Source organism: Talpa europaea (assembly GCF_964194135.1).
Source record: "Talpa europaea genome assembly, chromosome: 7".
In the NCBI taxonomy this organism is placed as follows: domain Eukaryota; kingdom Metazoa; phylum Chordata; class Mammalia; order Eulipotyphla; family Talpidae; genus Talpa; species Talpa europaea.
Window position 1 is genome coordinate 38,828,642 of NC_140074.1, and position 17,397 is coordinate 38,846,038.

General features: G+C 33.1%; 1 protein-coding gene across 1 annotated transcript in view; it reads left to right on the forward strand.

The window, feature by feature from the left end:
* Window positions 1–17,397, forward strand: part of SMC5 (structural maintenance of chromosomes 5) — a gene marked incomplete at both ends in the record, with an annotated part of 59,508 nt that overhangs the window by 10,388 nt on the left and 31,723 nt on the right. The window contains 6 exons of the mRNA XM_084238764.1: window positions 2,679–2,731; window positions 7,879–8,041; window positions 9,791–9,925; window positions 12,401–12,541; window positions 14,147–14,308; window positions 15,397–15,468. Of these exons, the coding sequence (XP_084094890.1) occupies window positions 2,679–2,731; window positions 7,879–8,041; window positions 9,791–9,925; window positions 12,401–12,541; window positions 14,147–14,308; window positions 15,397–15,468 (726 nt within the window). The remainder of the gene's footprint in view (window positions 1–2,678; window positions 2,732–7,878; window positions 8,042–9,790; window positions 9,926–12,400; window positions 12,542–14,146; window positions 14,309–15,396; window positions 15,469–17,397) is intronic.

Here is a 17,397-nt window from a genome sequence, read left to right on the forward strand (position 1 = left end):
GTTCCCCACTCTGTCTCCGGTGAATCCTCTCACCCTCCTGCGCATCTGGCCTGTACCCCGATTCTTGTATAAAAATAAACAAATCTTAAAAAAATTGAAGTTTGAATAAGTGGATAGTTATAGTATATTAAACGGCCAGAAGACCTAATATTAAAAGTATTATTCACATGGATATATAGAGCTATATATATATATGTATATATATCTATATATATACACATGGGTATATATACATGAATGTATATACATGGATATATAGATCTATATATAGATATATATAGATCTCTATATATCCATTGAATATTCCAATCAAAATCCCAATACTATCTGTAATGAATTATAAGCTGGTTCTAAAATTAGATGGAAGAAGGGCCAGAATAACTAAGCTGTTCATGAAGTGGAAGAAAATGGTGTAAAACTTGCCCTACCAGATATCAAGACTTAATACGAAATTACAGTAAATTATGACATTATAGCATTGACTTAGGAATATACAATAGACCTTGTGATTTGACAGAGTAAGAGCCCAGATCAAAGTTGTGATTCATGGTAGCAGTCACTTGCTTTATAACAGAACTAACTGTAAATCAGTGGAGAACGGATGGATAAATATACTGAGACAGTTAGTTACCTGTATAGGAAGAACATGAAATTGATCCCTATCCTCACTTTAATACAAACCCATTTGGATTGAAGATCTAAATGATTGACCAGAAGGCTAAAGAAGATACTGGTAATAGAAAAGAATATCTTTGTGACTTCATGTTAAAAGAGAAATTTCTTAAAAGTATAGACCAAAAAGGAAAATATTGGTAAGTTCAACTATAATATAATTAAGAAACTTGTTCATCAAAAGATACCATATAAAGAAAAAAAGCTGTAATTGAGAGAAGTTACATATAATAAAAGATTGGTATCCAGGCTATGTGATTAGCAGAACAGTAACAACTCAAAAGAAAAATGAATAGAAGATATCCTCTCATCTCACAAGAGACAACCCAGAGCAGCATGTAAACATGCGCAACCTCATTGTCAGAGAAATGTAAATTAACCCTGGCAAAGTATATCCATTAGACAAAAATTCTGGCAGTACCGTGTGCTTACAAGGACATGAAGCAATGAGGAGCTCTCATGTATTCTTGGTGGGATTATAGATTTGTACAACCTCCTTGGAAAATGATAGGGCATTACTGTAGGTTTACCCAGTCAAAATTCTCCCACCTGCATTAATAAGTTCTTACACATTTATGCTAGATGAAATTATGGAAATATTTTAGTACTAGTTTAAGTTCTAATATGTCAACTTTTATTTTTTTTTTTAATATATACAAGAACCAGGGTACAGGCCACAGGTGCAGGAGGGTGAGAGGATTAACCAGAGACTGAGTGGGCAACACAACAGGCAGACTGACGAAATACACTGCTGAGGGGAGCGACGGGTGAGACAGTAGAGGTCTGCTCACCATGTGGGCATCTCCGCAGCTGGCGGGGATCAAACCAGCACTGCAGAGGCTGCGGACAGTCACAGCACTGTGCTTATCCGCCTGCGCCACCAGGGAGGCCCACTAATATGTCAACTTTTAAATGACAGTGAAAATAAACCTTAGTTTATTGGTTAAATTTCAAAAACAATTTTAAGAAAAAAATGCTATCTTAGAAGATTATATGTAATGAATTCATTTGCAGAATGGTCAAGAACAAAATGTTGACTGTGTATATATAATATATACAAACTTTTATAGTATATATGCACTATATATATATATGGTATACATACACACTTAAACATATGCATATATAGAGAGAGAGAAACTAAAACAAAAATGCTCAGGAAATGAACTTTAAGAGAATGTTTGTTGAGGAATGAGATAGTTGAGATGAGTTACACAGGACTGTTGCTAAATGATAATTTTCAATTATTTAAATAGACAATAGATAGTTGGTTTTTTTCTTCTAATTCCTTAAGCAATATTTTTAGTTTTTATTAATCTGTTTGGTATAAAAACATGTTTTAAAAAAACAAGTTTTAAAAAGAAGGTCTGAAAGTTGAGTTGTTAGCCTATTGTAAAATACTTTAAAACTTGAAATGATTGTTTTTCTAAAATGATTGCAGATATTACAGTATTACCAAGATGATAAAGCAAGTTTCTTAACGAGGCTAAAATTTGTTCATCAAAAGATACCATATAAAGAAAAAAAGCTGTAATTGAGAGAAGTTACATATAATAAAAGATTGGTATCCAGGCTATGTGATTAGCAGAACAGTAACAACTCAAAAGAAAAATGAATAGAAGATATCCTCTCATCTCACAAGAGACAACCCAGAGCAGCATGTAAACATGCGCAACCTCATTGTCAGAGAAATGACACAAACCCTGGAGCCAAATTATCTGGGTTTAGATCTTTACTCTGCCACTTACAGGCTCTGTCATGAGCTTTGTAAGAGGTTAACTGTCTGACACATAGAAAGTTCAATAAATAGTAACTAATACTGTTATTGGTGGGTAGAAACAACAGAAGAGACCAAATCTGGGAAGGGTGCCTTTAGAAAGTGATGAGAATGGACTTATAAGTAGTTTTTGAAAGACTCTAGATCTCACAAATAATTATGACTTTGCTAAAACTGATTATTTACTGGGGCATGTCATCACATAGCTCACTGTCTTTTTATGTCTTAGGTTGGCTTTTTTGTGAAGAGAGGGTGTTCCAAAGGCATGGTTGAAATTGAATTGTAAGTGTCAAAGTGCTGAAATCTCATTTTCCTATGTAATTTTTTAGTTTGTGTTCATGTTTTCTGATGACTTTAGGAAAGAAAAGCATTGTAATATCATGGCATAAATTCTAAAATTTTTTACCCAGACAGGTAAGTTTTTTGATTTTGTTTGTCTGTTTCTAAAATATTTATTTATTCATGCATACAAGAACTGGCACGGTATAGGCCAGAGGTGTGTGGGGGGGGGGAGGGGGGGAGACGATTCATTAGAGACAGAATGGGGAGCAGAACAGGCAGATCTACTGAAATACACTGCTGAGGGGAGCAGCAGGTGAGATAGGGAGAGGTCTTTGCACCATGTGGGTTAGCCCCTCACCGGGGATCTCAGGATCGAACTACTTCTGCAGTGGCTGGCAATAGCTTGATAGCACTGTGTCTTTAACCCCTGTGCTACCAGGGAGGCCCCAATTTTGTTTGTTTTAAGTGTCTTTTAAAACCTCAATTATATGGAAAAATTCTTAAGGAAATGATAAGTTTATGGGAAATAGTGAATGGAGATATACCACTTAAAGACTTTTTAAGTAATTACAGTATTTTTCACAAATTTAAGATGTCTTTTTCCCCCGATTTTGAAAGTACTACTTACTTGTTTTTAAAAATGTAAACAATATAAAAATGAATAGCAATGTAAAAAAATTTAAAAAAGAAATAACTGACAAAAAAAAACCAGTATAGATGTAATGTAAAGTTCAAAATGAAGGCCTTTTTGTCATAATTCTACATCTATAAATTCTACATCTACAAATAACCACTGTTGATAATTTAGTCAATTTCATGTATGACAAATACTTGAAATTTAAGTCAGCGTTTTCCATTTTCTCCCTCATTGGAATTGATAATGCATTATAATATCCCTTTCCCTCAAATCCATATATTCTCAGTTTATTGTTCTTGCTGCCTTTTCTCATCAGTCACAATGTGAAACCTATTGTTTACTTTCAGCCTTTTGTGCATGGATATGTATATTAACTGCATAGTTTTTTAGAGTGTTACATAAGTATGGAGAACTGCAGATGTTAATAAGCATTTTTAACTTTTTTACTCTCAGTCTCCAAGACCTAGTTGTTGTACTCTTAGTTATCCAAAGAGTTAAACTTCTCAAACTTCTCAGTATGTGGTAGCAACTAAGAAGCTATAATAATCTTACCAGTTGCCATTAACCAGAGTTCTGTTACCAGTTTTGGCACAGGGGAGGTTTCTCTTTCCTAAATTCAACATGGTTATTACATTGTGGTCACTTATTCTATAAGGGTCCTCATGACTTTGAGAGTACCAAACACAAAACATGAGAAACTAACCAAATCACCGTTAGTTGTTGCTATTGTTAATGCTGTTAAGTGCATTAATTGGCCATGTACTCATTGAGTGGAATCTTGGGCATGTTTATGCAATCTTCTCTTAAATGTTGGGTATATAGTATTCTGCCCTTGGGGAATTTAATGTTAAGGACAGATAAATTGGTAAAACATATCATGTTAGATGGTAGAAAGTGACACAAAGAAAAATAAAGCAGGAAGGGAAAGATAGGGAGTGCCACTGTGCAGCTGACAGTGTTAAATAGAATGATCAGGAAAGTTCTTACTGGGAGAATAGTATTTGAGCATTACCTGATGGAGGTGAGGGATTGAACTTGGATATATATATCGGGGAATAACATTTCAGATAGAGCTATCTACAAATGCTAAGACACAGTGTGACTGGATTGTATTGGACAGGAAAGAGTAAAAGATAATGGGGAATCAGACCATTGTAAGGACTTCACATTTATTTTTCATAAGATGTGAAGCCTCCCAATTTTGAGCAGAGAAGCAGCATGGTCTAACATAAATTTTAACAAGATCATTTAGGTTGCTATGTGGAAAATAGACTAAGAAAACAAAGAAAAACAAGGCTGTCAGTTAAGTGATTAATGCATTAACCACGAAAGAAGTGAAGATAGCTTAAAATTTGCTCACAAATTTAATATAGGGTGTGGGGGAGAGAGGCATCAAGGAGGACTGCGGGGTATCAGCATACTTAATGAGACCATTTCTCTATTAATTAGAGAAAATTGCTATAGGAATTTAGGTGTAAGATCAAAAGATCATTTTGGAATAGATCATATTTCATTGACTTATAAATACATGATTTATAAATTTCATGACTTACAGAATACAGCTTCCAACTAAACTGTGACAGCTTGAAATGTGGATCCAATTTCAGAAATGTTGATATAAAGACAAATACACTAACAAAACAATTACAAATGCTTTTCAGAATAGCAATAACAAAAACAAATGCTTTTCAGAATCAATAAAACAGTAGCTTTAGATGCCTAGTAGACATTCAGGTAGAATTCTTGAATGGAGAGTTAGATATAAAGCTCTGTTGTAAGGGAGAGATATGGACAAAAGATTGAGGAGAGTTATCAATCAGTATTGGGATGGGTGAAATCACTAAGGGAGAAGATAGAGATGAAGGAAAGAAGTCTGAGAACTAAACCCTGTCACAATGAAAGATTTAGAGATGCACATAAGAAAAACTAGGAAAGGGAGCAGAAGAATTTGGAAATGTATCTCAAGTATGTAGTATCTGGAAAGCAAAACTTTGAATGGTTTGAGGAAAAGGGGTTATATGTCTGATGCTGCTGATAGGTCAAGTAAAATTAGGACAAAATTCTCATTGGTCATTGTAGATCTTAACAAGTTTTGGGGAAAGAGGTGGTACTTTGTTTATTCTTAGTGGCTGTTGAGGAAAGACCTGTCTGAGACTATCTCTGAGCTGAGAACTGTTTGATTAATAAAGGACCCAGTCATTAAAAGAACTGGGAATAAAGTGTCCCAAGGCAGAGGAAATAGTTTGTGCCAGAGATCTAAATAGGAGTAAGTATGTTTCTCAGGAACAGAAGAATGCCAGCGTGACTGGAGTGAAATGAGTTATTTGTTGTAGGGCTTTGGAAATACCACTTACTTGTTTGGGGTGTTCCTTTCTGTTCCTGATTTGGAATGCTCAGTTATGAATAGCAAGTAGTATTTTATAACATAAAGCTGATAGTATGTTATCAGCATCTATCAAATTGACCATATTTTAATTAATAAATTCAGGTAATTTCCTAATGTGCACTCAATTTTGCATTCTTAAGAATAACTGTAGTATAGTCATAACGTCTTTGATGCATTGGTAGATTTGATCTTATATCAGCATTTTGTTTGTGAAAGGATATTTGTTGAATGTATAAATTTATTGGTAAAATCATTTGGGCCTAGGTTTTTGTTTTTTAATTTTTTAACTGTTGATTAGGTTTATTTGATGGTATTGGATTATTTAATTTTTCTATTCATGAATCATTGTAATTTTTACTTCTAAAACAATTTTCCATTTATTTTAATTGGCTAGTATGTCTTATTATGTAAGCTTACCACACATGAATCATTGTGTTATATCATCTAAATTTAAGTGTCTTCAGTAGTTGTATTGCCCTTTCATTTATGTTCTTTGCGTTTCTTGATTTTAAATTGATTTGTCAGTATTAGTCTTTTTTAATAAATTAACATTTGCATTTTTTTTACTACTAATTCTTTAAACTTGATTTTTTAACAATTTTCCTGATTTCTTACACTAATTTTTGTCTTGTGTTTTCCCTAATATAAATAGTTGTGGTAAAAAAATTCCCTGTTAGTCTTGATTTGACTCCATCTCTCAGATTTTGGTATGTAGTATTTTCCTGTTTTTCGATTTTTGAGTCTTCATCTTCTTTAAAGTCCTTAATTAAGTGGCTTCAAATTCTATTGTATTGATTTTCTTATTATATTTTAGTTTTGATTTCCATTTTCATAGTAGTGTGGTGTATGTGTGGGGGGGTGTATATATATAAAATCTTTATGTTACCAATTCTTTAAAATTTGTTGAGGCTTATTTTTATAGTGAGCATTTATAATTGTTCCTTATTTGGTTGAAATAACCTTATTTGGTTGAATTGTTTTAGACAATGTTCTCTATCCATTAGTTTAAGCTTATTAGTTACAGTGCTAAATATATCCTATATTTTTTGCTAATTTCAAACTGTCCCTAGTGCTGGTGCTAGTGATGAGTTTTTCTAGTGTACCCTGACACTGAGGATATAGCACTTCGGGTAAGCTCTATTTTGTCTGCAATCCTTCTCCCCAGAGACCATAAAAATGAATGTGCAGTGTTACCTGGTTGGACAAAATGCCCTCAAGGTAAAAGCCAATTTCAGTATTCCACCTCTGGGTTCTAATTTGTACTGGGATTTTGACCAGAATTCTTTTTTTTTTCATGCTAACTCATAAGTGCACAAGATATTATATATTTTTTCTATTACTTTTAGTCATTTCAGCAAGATGATCAATAAGGATATGTTGTTAGTCATTCTGCTATAAGTGAAAGTTTAGAACTACTATTTTTTAAGTCCTGTTAAAGTATTCTGATGCCTATACACACACATTCATCATTGTCATTTAATCTTTGGATACCAATAATTTATCTTTCTACCACATGCTGCTGATTCCCAATGAAGAAGATGGATGAATAGATGGTAATTGTGTAATAGTACTTCTAAAAGCAAAAAATACATAAATACCCTTTTTTCAGATTCTCTTTTGGTAAATGTTACTATCTAGACGTGATACAGTCCCCCTGGATTTTAGAGTAGAGTACATATGAGGAAACCATGGGCAGATTAGATTTGATTTCTGGAAATGCTTGTTCATGCATTTTCCAAATATAAGGAGTTCCAATGTTTAAGTGTTATATACTTTACTACCAACCCATTTTGAATTATAGTAAACGCATGTGGGTTGGAGAATAGCATAATGATTATAACCCAAACATGCAAATCTTCTGGCAATGCTTGGGAATTGGGAGTAGCATTTGTTTTAGTTTTATTGTTGCAATTTAAATAATTTTGAATGTTAAATAAGTAGTGGTTTCCATGTGATCAATTATGTACTACCACTACTGTCAAGATTTCTTTTGAGGGGTCAAAATGTCAGAAGGAATAAAAAATATGTTGCTGGCAACCCTTGGTACAAGAAAATTTTGGAAATTTATTTCTAAAATAATGTATCAATATTGAATGTAAAGATTTTAAAATTATTTTTCACTAGGTTCCGAACTTCTGGAAATCTTGTAATCACCCGTGAGATTGATGTGGCAAAAAATCAGTCTTTTTGGTTCATCAACAAAAAATCTACAACTCAGAAAATAGTAGAAGAGCAAGTTGCAGCCTTAAATATTCAAGTGGGCAATCTTTGCCAGTTTCTACCTCAGGTATGAGAGAGTTAAATGTAAAGATGGGAAATTTTGTATATAATGTTTTCTTTTTATACTTTGTAAGAATGTAATTGTTAGTGTTTAAACTGAGGATAGCACTCTTAATACTTAATAGTCTCTTAATAAGTATAATCTTATTTATAGTAATTTGAAAGTTTTCAGTCAATAAAAAGGCTTAAGTTATAAACTGAAGAAAATCAAGTATTGTTAAGTAGAGTAAGATAGCTATGTGTTTCCATTTCTAGGTTCTTAAAATTTTGTTAATGAACAACTCTTAAATAGAGTATTTGTACAAAATATTAGATATTTGAAAACTCTTAATTCTATAGGCATGTTTCCTAAAACTTTATTATATTTTAAGTCTGTTAGCAATAAAATAAAACATCCTGATAATGCATGTTAAAGGCTAGTGTTAAATACTTTTTAAATTTATTTTGAATGCTGTCTAGTGACTGGGTTAAGTTCAGTTTTTTTCTTCAGAAACGATGGTGATTTGGCAGCATAACTCCAGATTTTTAAAAATTTACAATTTAAAAGCTTCTTGCATTTATCAGCTGATGTTATACCATCTTCAGAAGTAGATATTTAAAACTGTCTCTTTTTCTTTTTCTTTAAATTTCTAACATTCCAACTGCTATGTGGTGATGATCATACAAACTAAGGGACTATTTTTTCCTTTTATTACCAAACAATTTGTGTATGTAAACATTTCAACCTGGAAATACTAGCATAGAAAGTATTTTAAAGGTTCTCAAGAAGCTAACAGTTTTATACCTTAATTTATATTTTAAAGAATAATCTATAAAAGGATATGGTTTATATTAAGATTTATATCTCAAAATGAAGTTTTTTTCCTTTTAAATTAGTTTCCTCTTGAAATGCAAATGGCCAACAGGCATATGAAAAAATGTTCAACATCACTTGTAATCAGGGAAATGCAAATCAAAACTACAGTGAGATACCATCTTACACCAATGAGAATGGCACATATTAAAAAAACTAGCAACAACAAATGTTGGCGAGATTGTGGAGAAAAAGGAACTCTCCTGCACTGTTGGTGGGAGTGCAAACTGGTCCAACCACTATGGAGAGCTGTGTGGAGATTTCTGGACCCACTAAACATAGAGCTTCCATATGATCCAGCAATTCCACTCCTAGGTATTTACCCAAAGGACACAGAAACATCAATTCCAAAGAGCACCTGCACCCCTATGTTTATAGCATCACTATTTACAATAGCTAAGCTTTGGAAACAACCCAAATGCCCAAAAATAGATGACTGGATCAAGAAGATGTGGTACATATACACCATGGAATATTACTCAGCCTTCAAAAAAGATAAACACATGCAATTTGCAGCAACATGGATGGAGCTGGAAGGGATCATGCTCAGCAAAATAAGCCAGAAAGAAAAAGAAAAATACTGGATGGTCTCACTCATAGCAGGAATCTAGAAAACTTAAATAAGGGACCAGGAAAAAGAACAACTATAAGAAAGAAAATATCAAAATCAACAAACAACTATGAACCAGAGACAGTCTATAGGGGTTAAGGGACGGAGAGGGGAGGCATTGGGATCAAAATAAGGGGGTTGTAATTGTAAGGGCAATATAAAAATAAAATTTAAATAACAAAAAAATACAAATAAATAAATTAGTTTCCTCTTGACAAATTAATAGTTGAGTGACATTTGTATTGAAGATACCAAGTGATAATAGTTGCTGATATTTAAGTTTTATGCTTTAGGATAAAGTTGGAGAATTTGCTAAACTCAGTAAAATTGAACTCCTTGAGGCTACTGAGAAGTCGATTGGTCCTCCAGAAATGCACATGTATCACTGTGAACTCAAAAACTTCAGGGAGAAAGAAAAACAACTAGAGGTAATTAAAAAGACAGCCCATTTTTATTGTCCCATTGCTTTCTATGTGTCATATTGTGAGAGAATGAAGAGTTGTTGTGGTTCATTGAGTGGATTACTATATTTGTGATTTTTTTTCTAAGTAGGATTACTAATAATTAAAATAAGTGACAAAGGCCTTTTATGTCTACCATTTTCAGTTTTCAGAGTTTGTTAACTGTAATCTTGTTGCTTATATGTACCTGTACTTACATCCGATCTTTGGTGCCCAGCCTCCTGGACAGAAATAAAACTGAATTGTTGGATCTGTTTTGGAAGTTCTCCTGAACTGGTGAGCAGGAGTCCTGGTAGCTGTATCTATATAGGAGGGCTTTTAACATCCACTGCATACAGTAGCTTGGCAAAGTGCTATCAGATTTCAATATGAAAAAAGGACTTAGCTACTGAAAATAATGCCAAGAATGGTTAATTGCTTTATCTTTGAACATTGAATAAGATAAATTTCCACCTGCTGTTCTCTATGATATTATTGGATCAGTGTGCTGTAAAAAATAATTAGGATGCAATCACTCAATACTCATAGTTTAATATGTCTATAACAGTTACCCTCAGTAATGTCACACACAACGTTACATTCTACAAATGTCATTCTGCAGTGTTAGATATCAGTTTTTAGTAGAGCACATATGGAAAATAAAATTGGTAAGTTTCTTTCACTGTGATATAGAAATGTTAAATCTTTATAGAAAGAGACCTTTTTTTGTTTTTTGCTTTTTTTAAGATTGATTTATTTATACAAGAACCGGGGTACAGGTCAGATGTACGGGAGGTGGAGAAGATCCACCAAAGACAGAGTGGGGAACATAACAGGCAGACCGACTGAAATAAACTGCTGAGGGGAGTATCGGGCGAAGCAGGAGAGGTCTGCTTGCCATGTGGGTATCTCCATGGCCGTCTGGGATCGAACCAGCACTGCAGAGACTGCGGACAGCTTCACAGCGCTGCGCTCAACCGCCTGCGCCGCCAGGGAAGCCCGAGACCTTTTTTTGAACTAGCTTTTTTTATTAAGAGTAAAGGTTCAATTTGTGGTGTTAAGGATTGCATTCATATTTAATGTAATGCTTGCTTTCTCCCTGGCCATGCCATTTTGAGCATTAATCAGAGTGCCTCTACTCTAAGCAAACTGGTTTACTACAGGTGTCTATACTATTTAAAATTAGCTTATACAGTTAGTGAGGAGGAAGATAAATGAGATGTAGCTTAAGGGTATTATTGGGGAAATGCCCATATTTAACACAGAACGCAAAAGAATTTAAAATAACCGATGGGCAAAAAACCTATGAAACCTCTCTGGTCAAGTATGTTTTAATCATTAACAAAAAAACAAGTAACAAAAAGTGAGATAATCTAAATTTTGACACAACTTTTTATCCAATACATGTTATTAGTTGAATTTATAAGGAGTCAATATTAGTATTATATTTTTTGAGGAAGTTAGTGTTATTTCATTCAGTAGTTATTAAATATCTACCATGCGCCAGTCACTGTAAGGCTTTGGGTAATATTGCAGATACCATGTACCTTTTAATATTGCACTTCTGGTAAATTGGTTCTCATGTTTCTTCAATATTGTGAACTTTGGAGGAGCACAATATATTTAGTTCCAGTGTTGAATTTTAGTTTTTGCTCAATAAGTACGTAGTATATACATTTGTATAAGTGTGAAGTTGTGCCCCTGAAACAAAGTGTCCTTTTATAATATGCCAGTTGAAAAGGTTTTATTTAATGAATCATTTTCCAGTTCCCAGCAACTAAAATAAATACAGAAAAAAAATTTAATGTGTAATCTTGTAAATAAATGCGTCTCTTAAAATGTAACTGTATACTTGATAATTTGTATTTTATTTTAATGTACTATTATTTTTATCATTATACTCATTCAGAGTGAAGGGCAGGACCAGCATTTTATAATTATTTTACCCTGCTTCATATACTCCATCAATTAGTTTACCCTTCCCCCATCATTCTAATCCTTCCCTCTGAAACATCTCCCAGCCTCTGAAAGAAAACAAGCATATGTTCTACTCAGTTCTGAGTACTGTTAATTTGCAGTATAAAGGCCAAATTTTATCTCATTTTAAAGTCCTTAAATCATGGATGTTAATAATAGAGTAATAGTAACACTACTTTTCATTTGTTAGGACTATGACTTTTGTTGAGTTTTTACCTATCCTAAGTGAATTGCCTCTATCCTTAAGGTGAATGAGGAAGGTTTCTTTCTTATTAGGCAAGAGGAATCAGGCTCAGAGATGTATCAAGTCTTCATTGTAGTCACATTACTAACAGATTGTAGAACCTAGACTAGAAGTCAGGTGTGAGTAGTTCTTAAGAATGTAGAATTCTTTATTGTGAAATTTTGCTAGTGTTGCACATTTTTTATTAAGAGATTTGACATGTCTTTTTCTGTTAAACTCATTGTTAAATAATTATTTTATAGACCTCATGCAAAGAGAAAACTGAATATCTAGAGAAAATGATTCAGAGGAATGAAAGATATAAACAAGATGTGGAGAGGTTCTATGAACGTAAGCGGCATTTAGATTTGATTGAGATGCTTGAAGCAAAAAGGCCATGGGTGGTAAGTCTTAATTATTAGAGGCAAAAATAGTAATTCTTTAACAGAAAAGTTATAAAGAAAGCCTTAATTAATCTGCATTGAAATTAGGTGCTTTTTTTTTTTCACTTTTGCTTTACATATCATACATAATAAAACTTACTTCCCTTGTGTTAATATGTACGCATGTGCTGAATTAATACCATGTAGCAAACAATTGATTCTGTGCTGTTAATTCTTCCAGATTTGAGTCCTCAATAGATAGTTTTGTTTTATAAAATGTTAATGATTAATCATATGTTTCCATGTAAAAATTAAATCTTTGCTTTTCCTTGGGTCACTGAGAATTCAATTGGAGTGCATACCATAATATCACTATCAACTACAAATATAAATCAAGGATACTAATTGTAATTTTCTACTCAAATGCTTCATCATAATAAGTTTGCTGAGGCTACTGTATTCAGTAGTGTACTGTACCCAGCATTGTAAGGCATTACTTTATAATGTGTAGAACAAAATAAAATTTTGTAGTGTTTGTTGTAATATTAGAATGAAAATAATTGTTATTAGATTGGAAAAAAACGTGACTGTCTTTGTGGCCTTCTTATCCACCCAACCTCACTCTACCCTATCCCAATATTTTCATTATTCTTAAACATTTTTTCTTTCTTCAGCTCATTTTGATTACATTTTCTAGGACCCATTACTCTGGAACCTACTTTTGAAAAGTCTTCTGATTTCTTTTGAAAAGTCTTCTGATTTCTTTTCTAAAATTTTTGATCTGTCTCTCTTTCTTTTTTGCATAGAAGAACTGGGGTGTAGGCCAGAGGTGTGGGGGTTGAGAGGATTCACCGGAGACAAAGTAGGGAGCAGAACAGACAGATTTACTAAAATGCACTGCTGAGGGGAACAGCAGGCCAGACAGGAGAGGTCTGCTGTGCCATGTGAGTTAGCTCCCTGGCCACGGATGGAAATCAGGCCTTAGGGGTTTAGGGCTGAGACAACCTCTACATCACCAGGGAGGCCCCCAATCTTTTTTATTTTCTTTTTTTTCCTTTTTTTTTTCTTTTTTTGGTATTCTTTCTTTTCTCATCCTGTTCACACTTACTATATAGAGCTCTGCCTATTTTTTAGCAACTAATTTATTCCTGTGACATGACAAGCATATTTACTTGCATGCTTTACTTTGTTTCCCTTTTATCCATTATTCTTGTGTTTACTCATCTTTCCATAACTGATTTTCCTTTGCTTTTTAATATACTTATATCCCTTCTTTATTGAGACACTAGAGAAAAACTTTATTTTAGTAGCTATTCATAAATTTTAGGAACAGGAAAGGGGTTGAATTTGGAGAATCCAGTGTAGTGATAGAGCTCAGTGAGTATCAGTACTCTCAGTAAATAAATGTTTGTATTTACTGTTTCTGAACTAGTGTTTCATAGGCAAAATTTATATTTTGCCAAAGGAATATCAAAACAGCCTTTTAAAAATTTGATTCCCCCCGAGCCTCGATTTTCATTGTGTGTGTGTATATGTGTGTGTGTGTGTGTGTATATTTTATATATATATATATATATGTTAGTTTTACCTAGCATTGTATGAACTTCAATTTTTCTTAATTGCAAGGAGTATGAAAATGTTCGCCAGGAATATGAAGAAGTAAAACTAGCTCGTGACCAAGTGAAGGAAGAGGTCAGAAAACTTAAAGAAGGGCAGATTCCTATGACACGTCGAATTGAAGAAATTGAAAGGCAGCGTCACAATTTGGAAGCTCGAATCAAAGAGAAGGTACATTTCTGGCTCAATTTTGGATTTCCTGTATTTTTTTTTTTTTTTAAGAAAATGCAAAAATATGTAGCGGGTTTTAAAATATGCTTTGTAGATTTGCTTGTAGTTTTGGTTCCTTAAGTTCTTTAGGAATTCTACCACCATTGGGCTTGTTCAGGTTCTAAAGGTCACTGTTAGAAGGTTGCTACTTTATAGAAATTCCAGGATATAAAAAGAAATAAAAAGTGTGCTTGTTTTAATTTCAGGAGGATTCATAGTGGTATTCTCAAAACACTGAAATCCTTTGTGAATTTACTGTATCTGCTTTGTAATTATATACCCTTTTGGGAGGGATGATACATAAAACCTGATTTTTTTAGAATAAATAGTGTAGTGGCATATAGAATATTCCCAATATTTTTTTTTAAGATTTATTTTTTTTATTTATACAATAGCTGGGGTACAGGCCAGAGGTGTGAGAGGGTGAGAGGACTCACCAGAGACAGAGTGGGGAGCAGAACAGGCAGATGGACCGAAAGCACTGCTGAGGAGAGCATCGGGCGAGATAGGAGAGGTCTGCCGGGCCATGTGGGAATCTCCCTGGTCAGCTGGGAATCAAACCCATGCTGCAGAGGCTGTGAACCGCTTCATAGCACTGCACTCAACGCGCTGCGCCACCAGGGAGGCCCATTCCCAGTATTTTAAAAATGTAACTTCATGCCTCTTAACCTCTAGGGAGATTTTGGGGTCAGCGAATATTTTGGGACTAGTTTAAACAGGACCCTACTATCTATAGAATTGTTTTTTTAGGATCAGATGAAATAGCATAAGAAAATAAATGCAAAGAGATAAATATATGTATGTATACATATTGTTATGTCTATTTTGATATCAATTAGAATAGCCTTTTTGTAGATTTGCAGTCACTGTTGGTATTTTGAGAGGTAATTAGGAATTTGGTTTGAAAGAAATCATGGAAAATAATTGTGGGTAAGTATACTTGCGTAACTACTTAATATTTGGGTGGGCATGGCCACATAATTGACTAGCTTAGATTTTTAATTGTCCCTTGAATTTTTAACTTGTTCCCTTTTGGTTTGATCTTACAGGCAACAGATATTAAGGAGACATCTCAAAAATGCAAACAAAAGCAAGATGTTATAGAAAGAAAAGACAAACATGTAAGATTTCATATTGATATTTTCTATTATACTAATTTGCCCTAACTTTTGCAATTAGGTTGGGTATGATCCATATTCTTGTTTGGGAATTGTCTGAGTTCCTGTTAGTTCTCTATTTCTGAATATATGAGGGAGAAAGATTTGGAAAGATAGAAGTTGCACAGAGGATAATCAAGAAAAATTGCTTAAAACTACTGATAAAGCATTATGATTCCCTGGCCAGGGATCGAATTCCTACTGTTGTGGCTGGCAATAGCTTGACAACCTTAAGACTTTAAACCCTGTGCCCCCAGGGAGGTCCCAGCATTATGAAATTTGTAGCTGAGTGGCTATAGTTTTTTAAAGGGAAATGGTAGAATTGGATTTAGTTACAATAATCAAATTTTAAGGGCTTTATTCTGTAGTTTTTATATTAAAAGTAGGGCATTTAAAAGCTGACTACAGATCCTTTTGGTATAAGGTAAGGATTGACGGCAAAATTATTTTAGGATAATTAGTCAAGAAAGTGGCCTCTTTAACTTACAGAGACCCACATGTATCTGGGGTTCTATTTTCCAGGATTTTCAGAATCTTAATTTGAATTACCTGTCTTTGGGGTAGATGGTAGTTGAAGCATTACATTTATCTCCCAGTTACCAACCTTTTCCCTTTTTTTTTTTTTAAGATTTATTAATTTATGCATACAAGAACTGGGGTACATGCCAGAGGTGCAGAGAGTGAACTTTTTTGGTTTTCATTTGATTACAGATTACATGTACTTTTTTTGTTAATGTACTTCTGATGTTTCAGTTTAAGACTATTATTTTCATTTTGAGGTATTGTTAACTTGTTTTAATTTCTACAGCTGTGGAATTTTTAAACTTTCTAAATATGGAGTTCTAATTATATTACTTTATGGAATACAAATGGCTTTTATGACTATTTTAGAACTTGAGATAGTTTTTGGATTAATATTTGGTTTTATAAAAGATTTACAAACTTTCAAAAAGAGTATGTATTCAATCTTTAGGTGTGGAGATACATAAATAACAGAATAAACCTGCTATATTTACTTATTTTTTAAACATATATAATTACTAGTATCTTACATATAAATATTTGTATTTATACTACTATTTATATCACAAATATTTTACTTTTTTTTCAAATTCCCTAATTTATCCATTTTTAGAGTGTTAGCACCTTCTGCTATGAGTTAGATTTGTCTATTTTGTCTTGTATTTATATTGGGTTTTGCATCCTAAATGTTGAATACTTATTGTTTTGTTCTTTCTGCACAATGTTTTATCTGTTATAAATAATATATACTGGGTTTTGTTTTGAAAATTATTTCATTTTGATGTGACAGTTTTCACATTGGTAGAGTTTAATCAGTTCACATTTACCATTACCTTAAGGAGGTAGGAATTTTTATGGATTTTTTTTCTTGCCAAATATCTTCTGTAGACTTGGGGGAAAAATTTATTAAATTATTATACAATTTTTTAAATTTTTTTTAATTTAACATTTATTTTATTAAGTTATTTGAATCTATTTTATTAAGTTATTTATGAAATTATTAAAAATTAATTTTAAATTTATTAAATTACTTTGGGGTGATTTACAACACTGTATGTGTTTTAGGAGTATATGTGTTTCATCCCATATGTTAACCACACTCTACCCATTACATAGCACTCATAATACTCCACTGTAGTCCATTGGTCCCCCTCCCTTTGTTCCTTACCTCCACCCTCTCTTTCTGGCAGCTTCCCTTCTGCAATCACATTACAAGGGTTTGCTTTATTTTGGTTTGGTTTGTACCTTTGCTTTGTTTCTTTATATTTCACATGTGAATGAAATCATTCAGTATTTGTCTTTCTTTTTCTGACTTATTTTATTAGCATAATCCCATCCATTTCCATCATTGTGTCATAATTGGCAAGATTT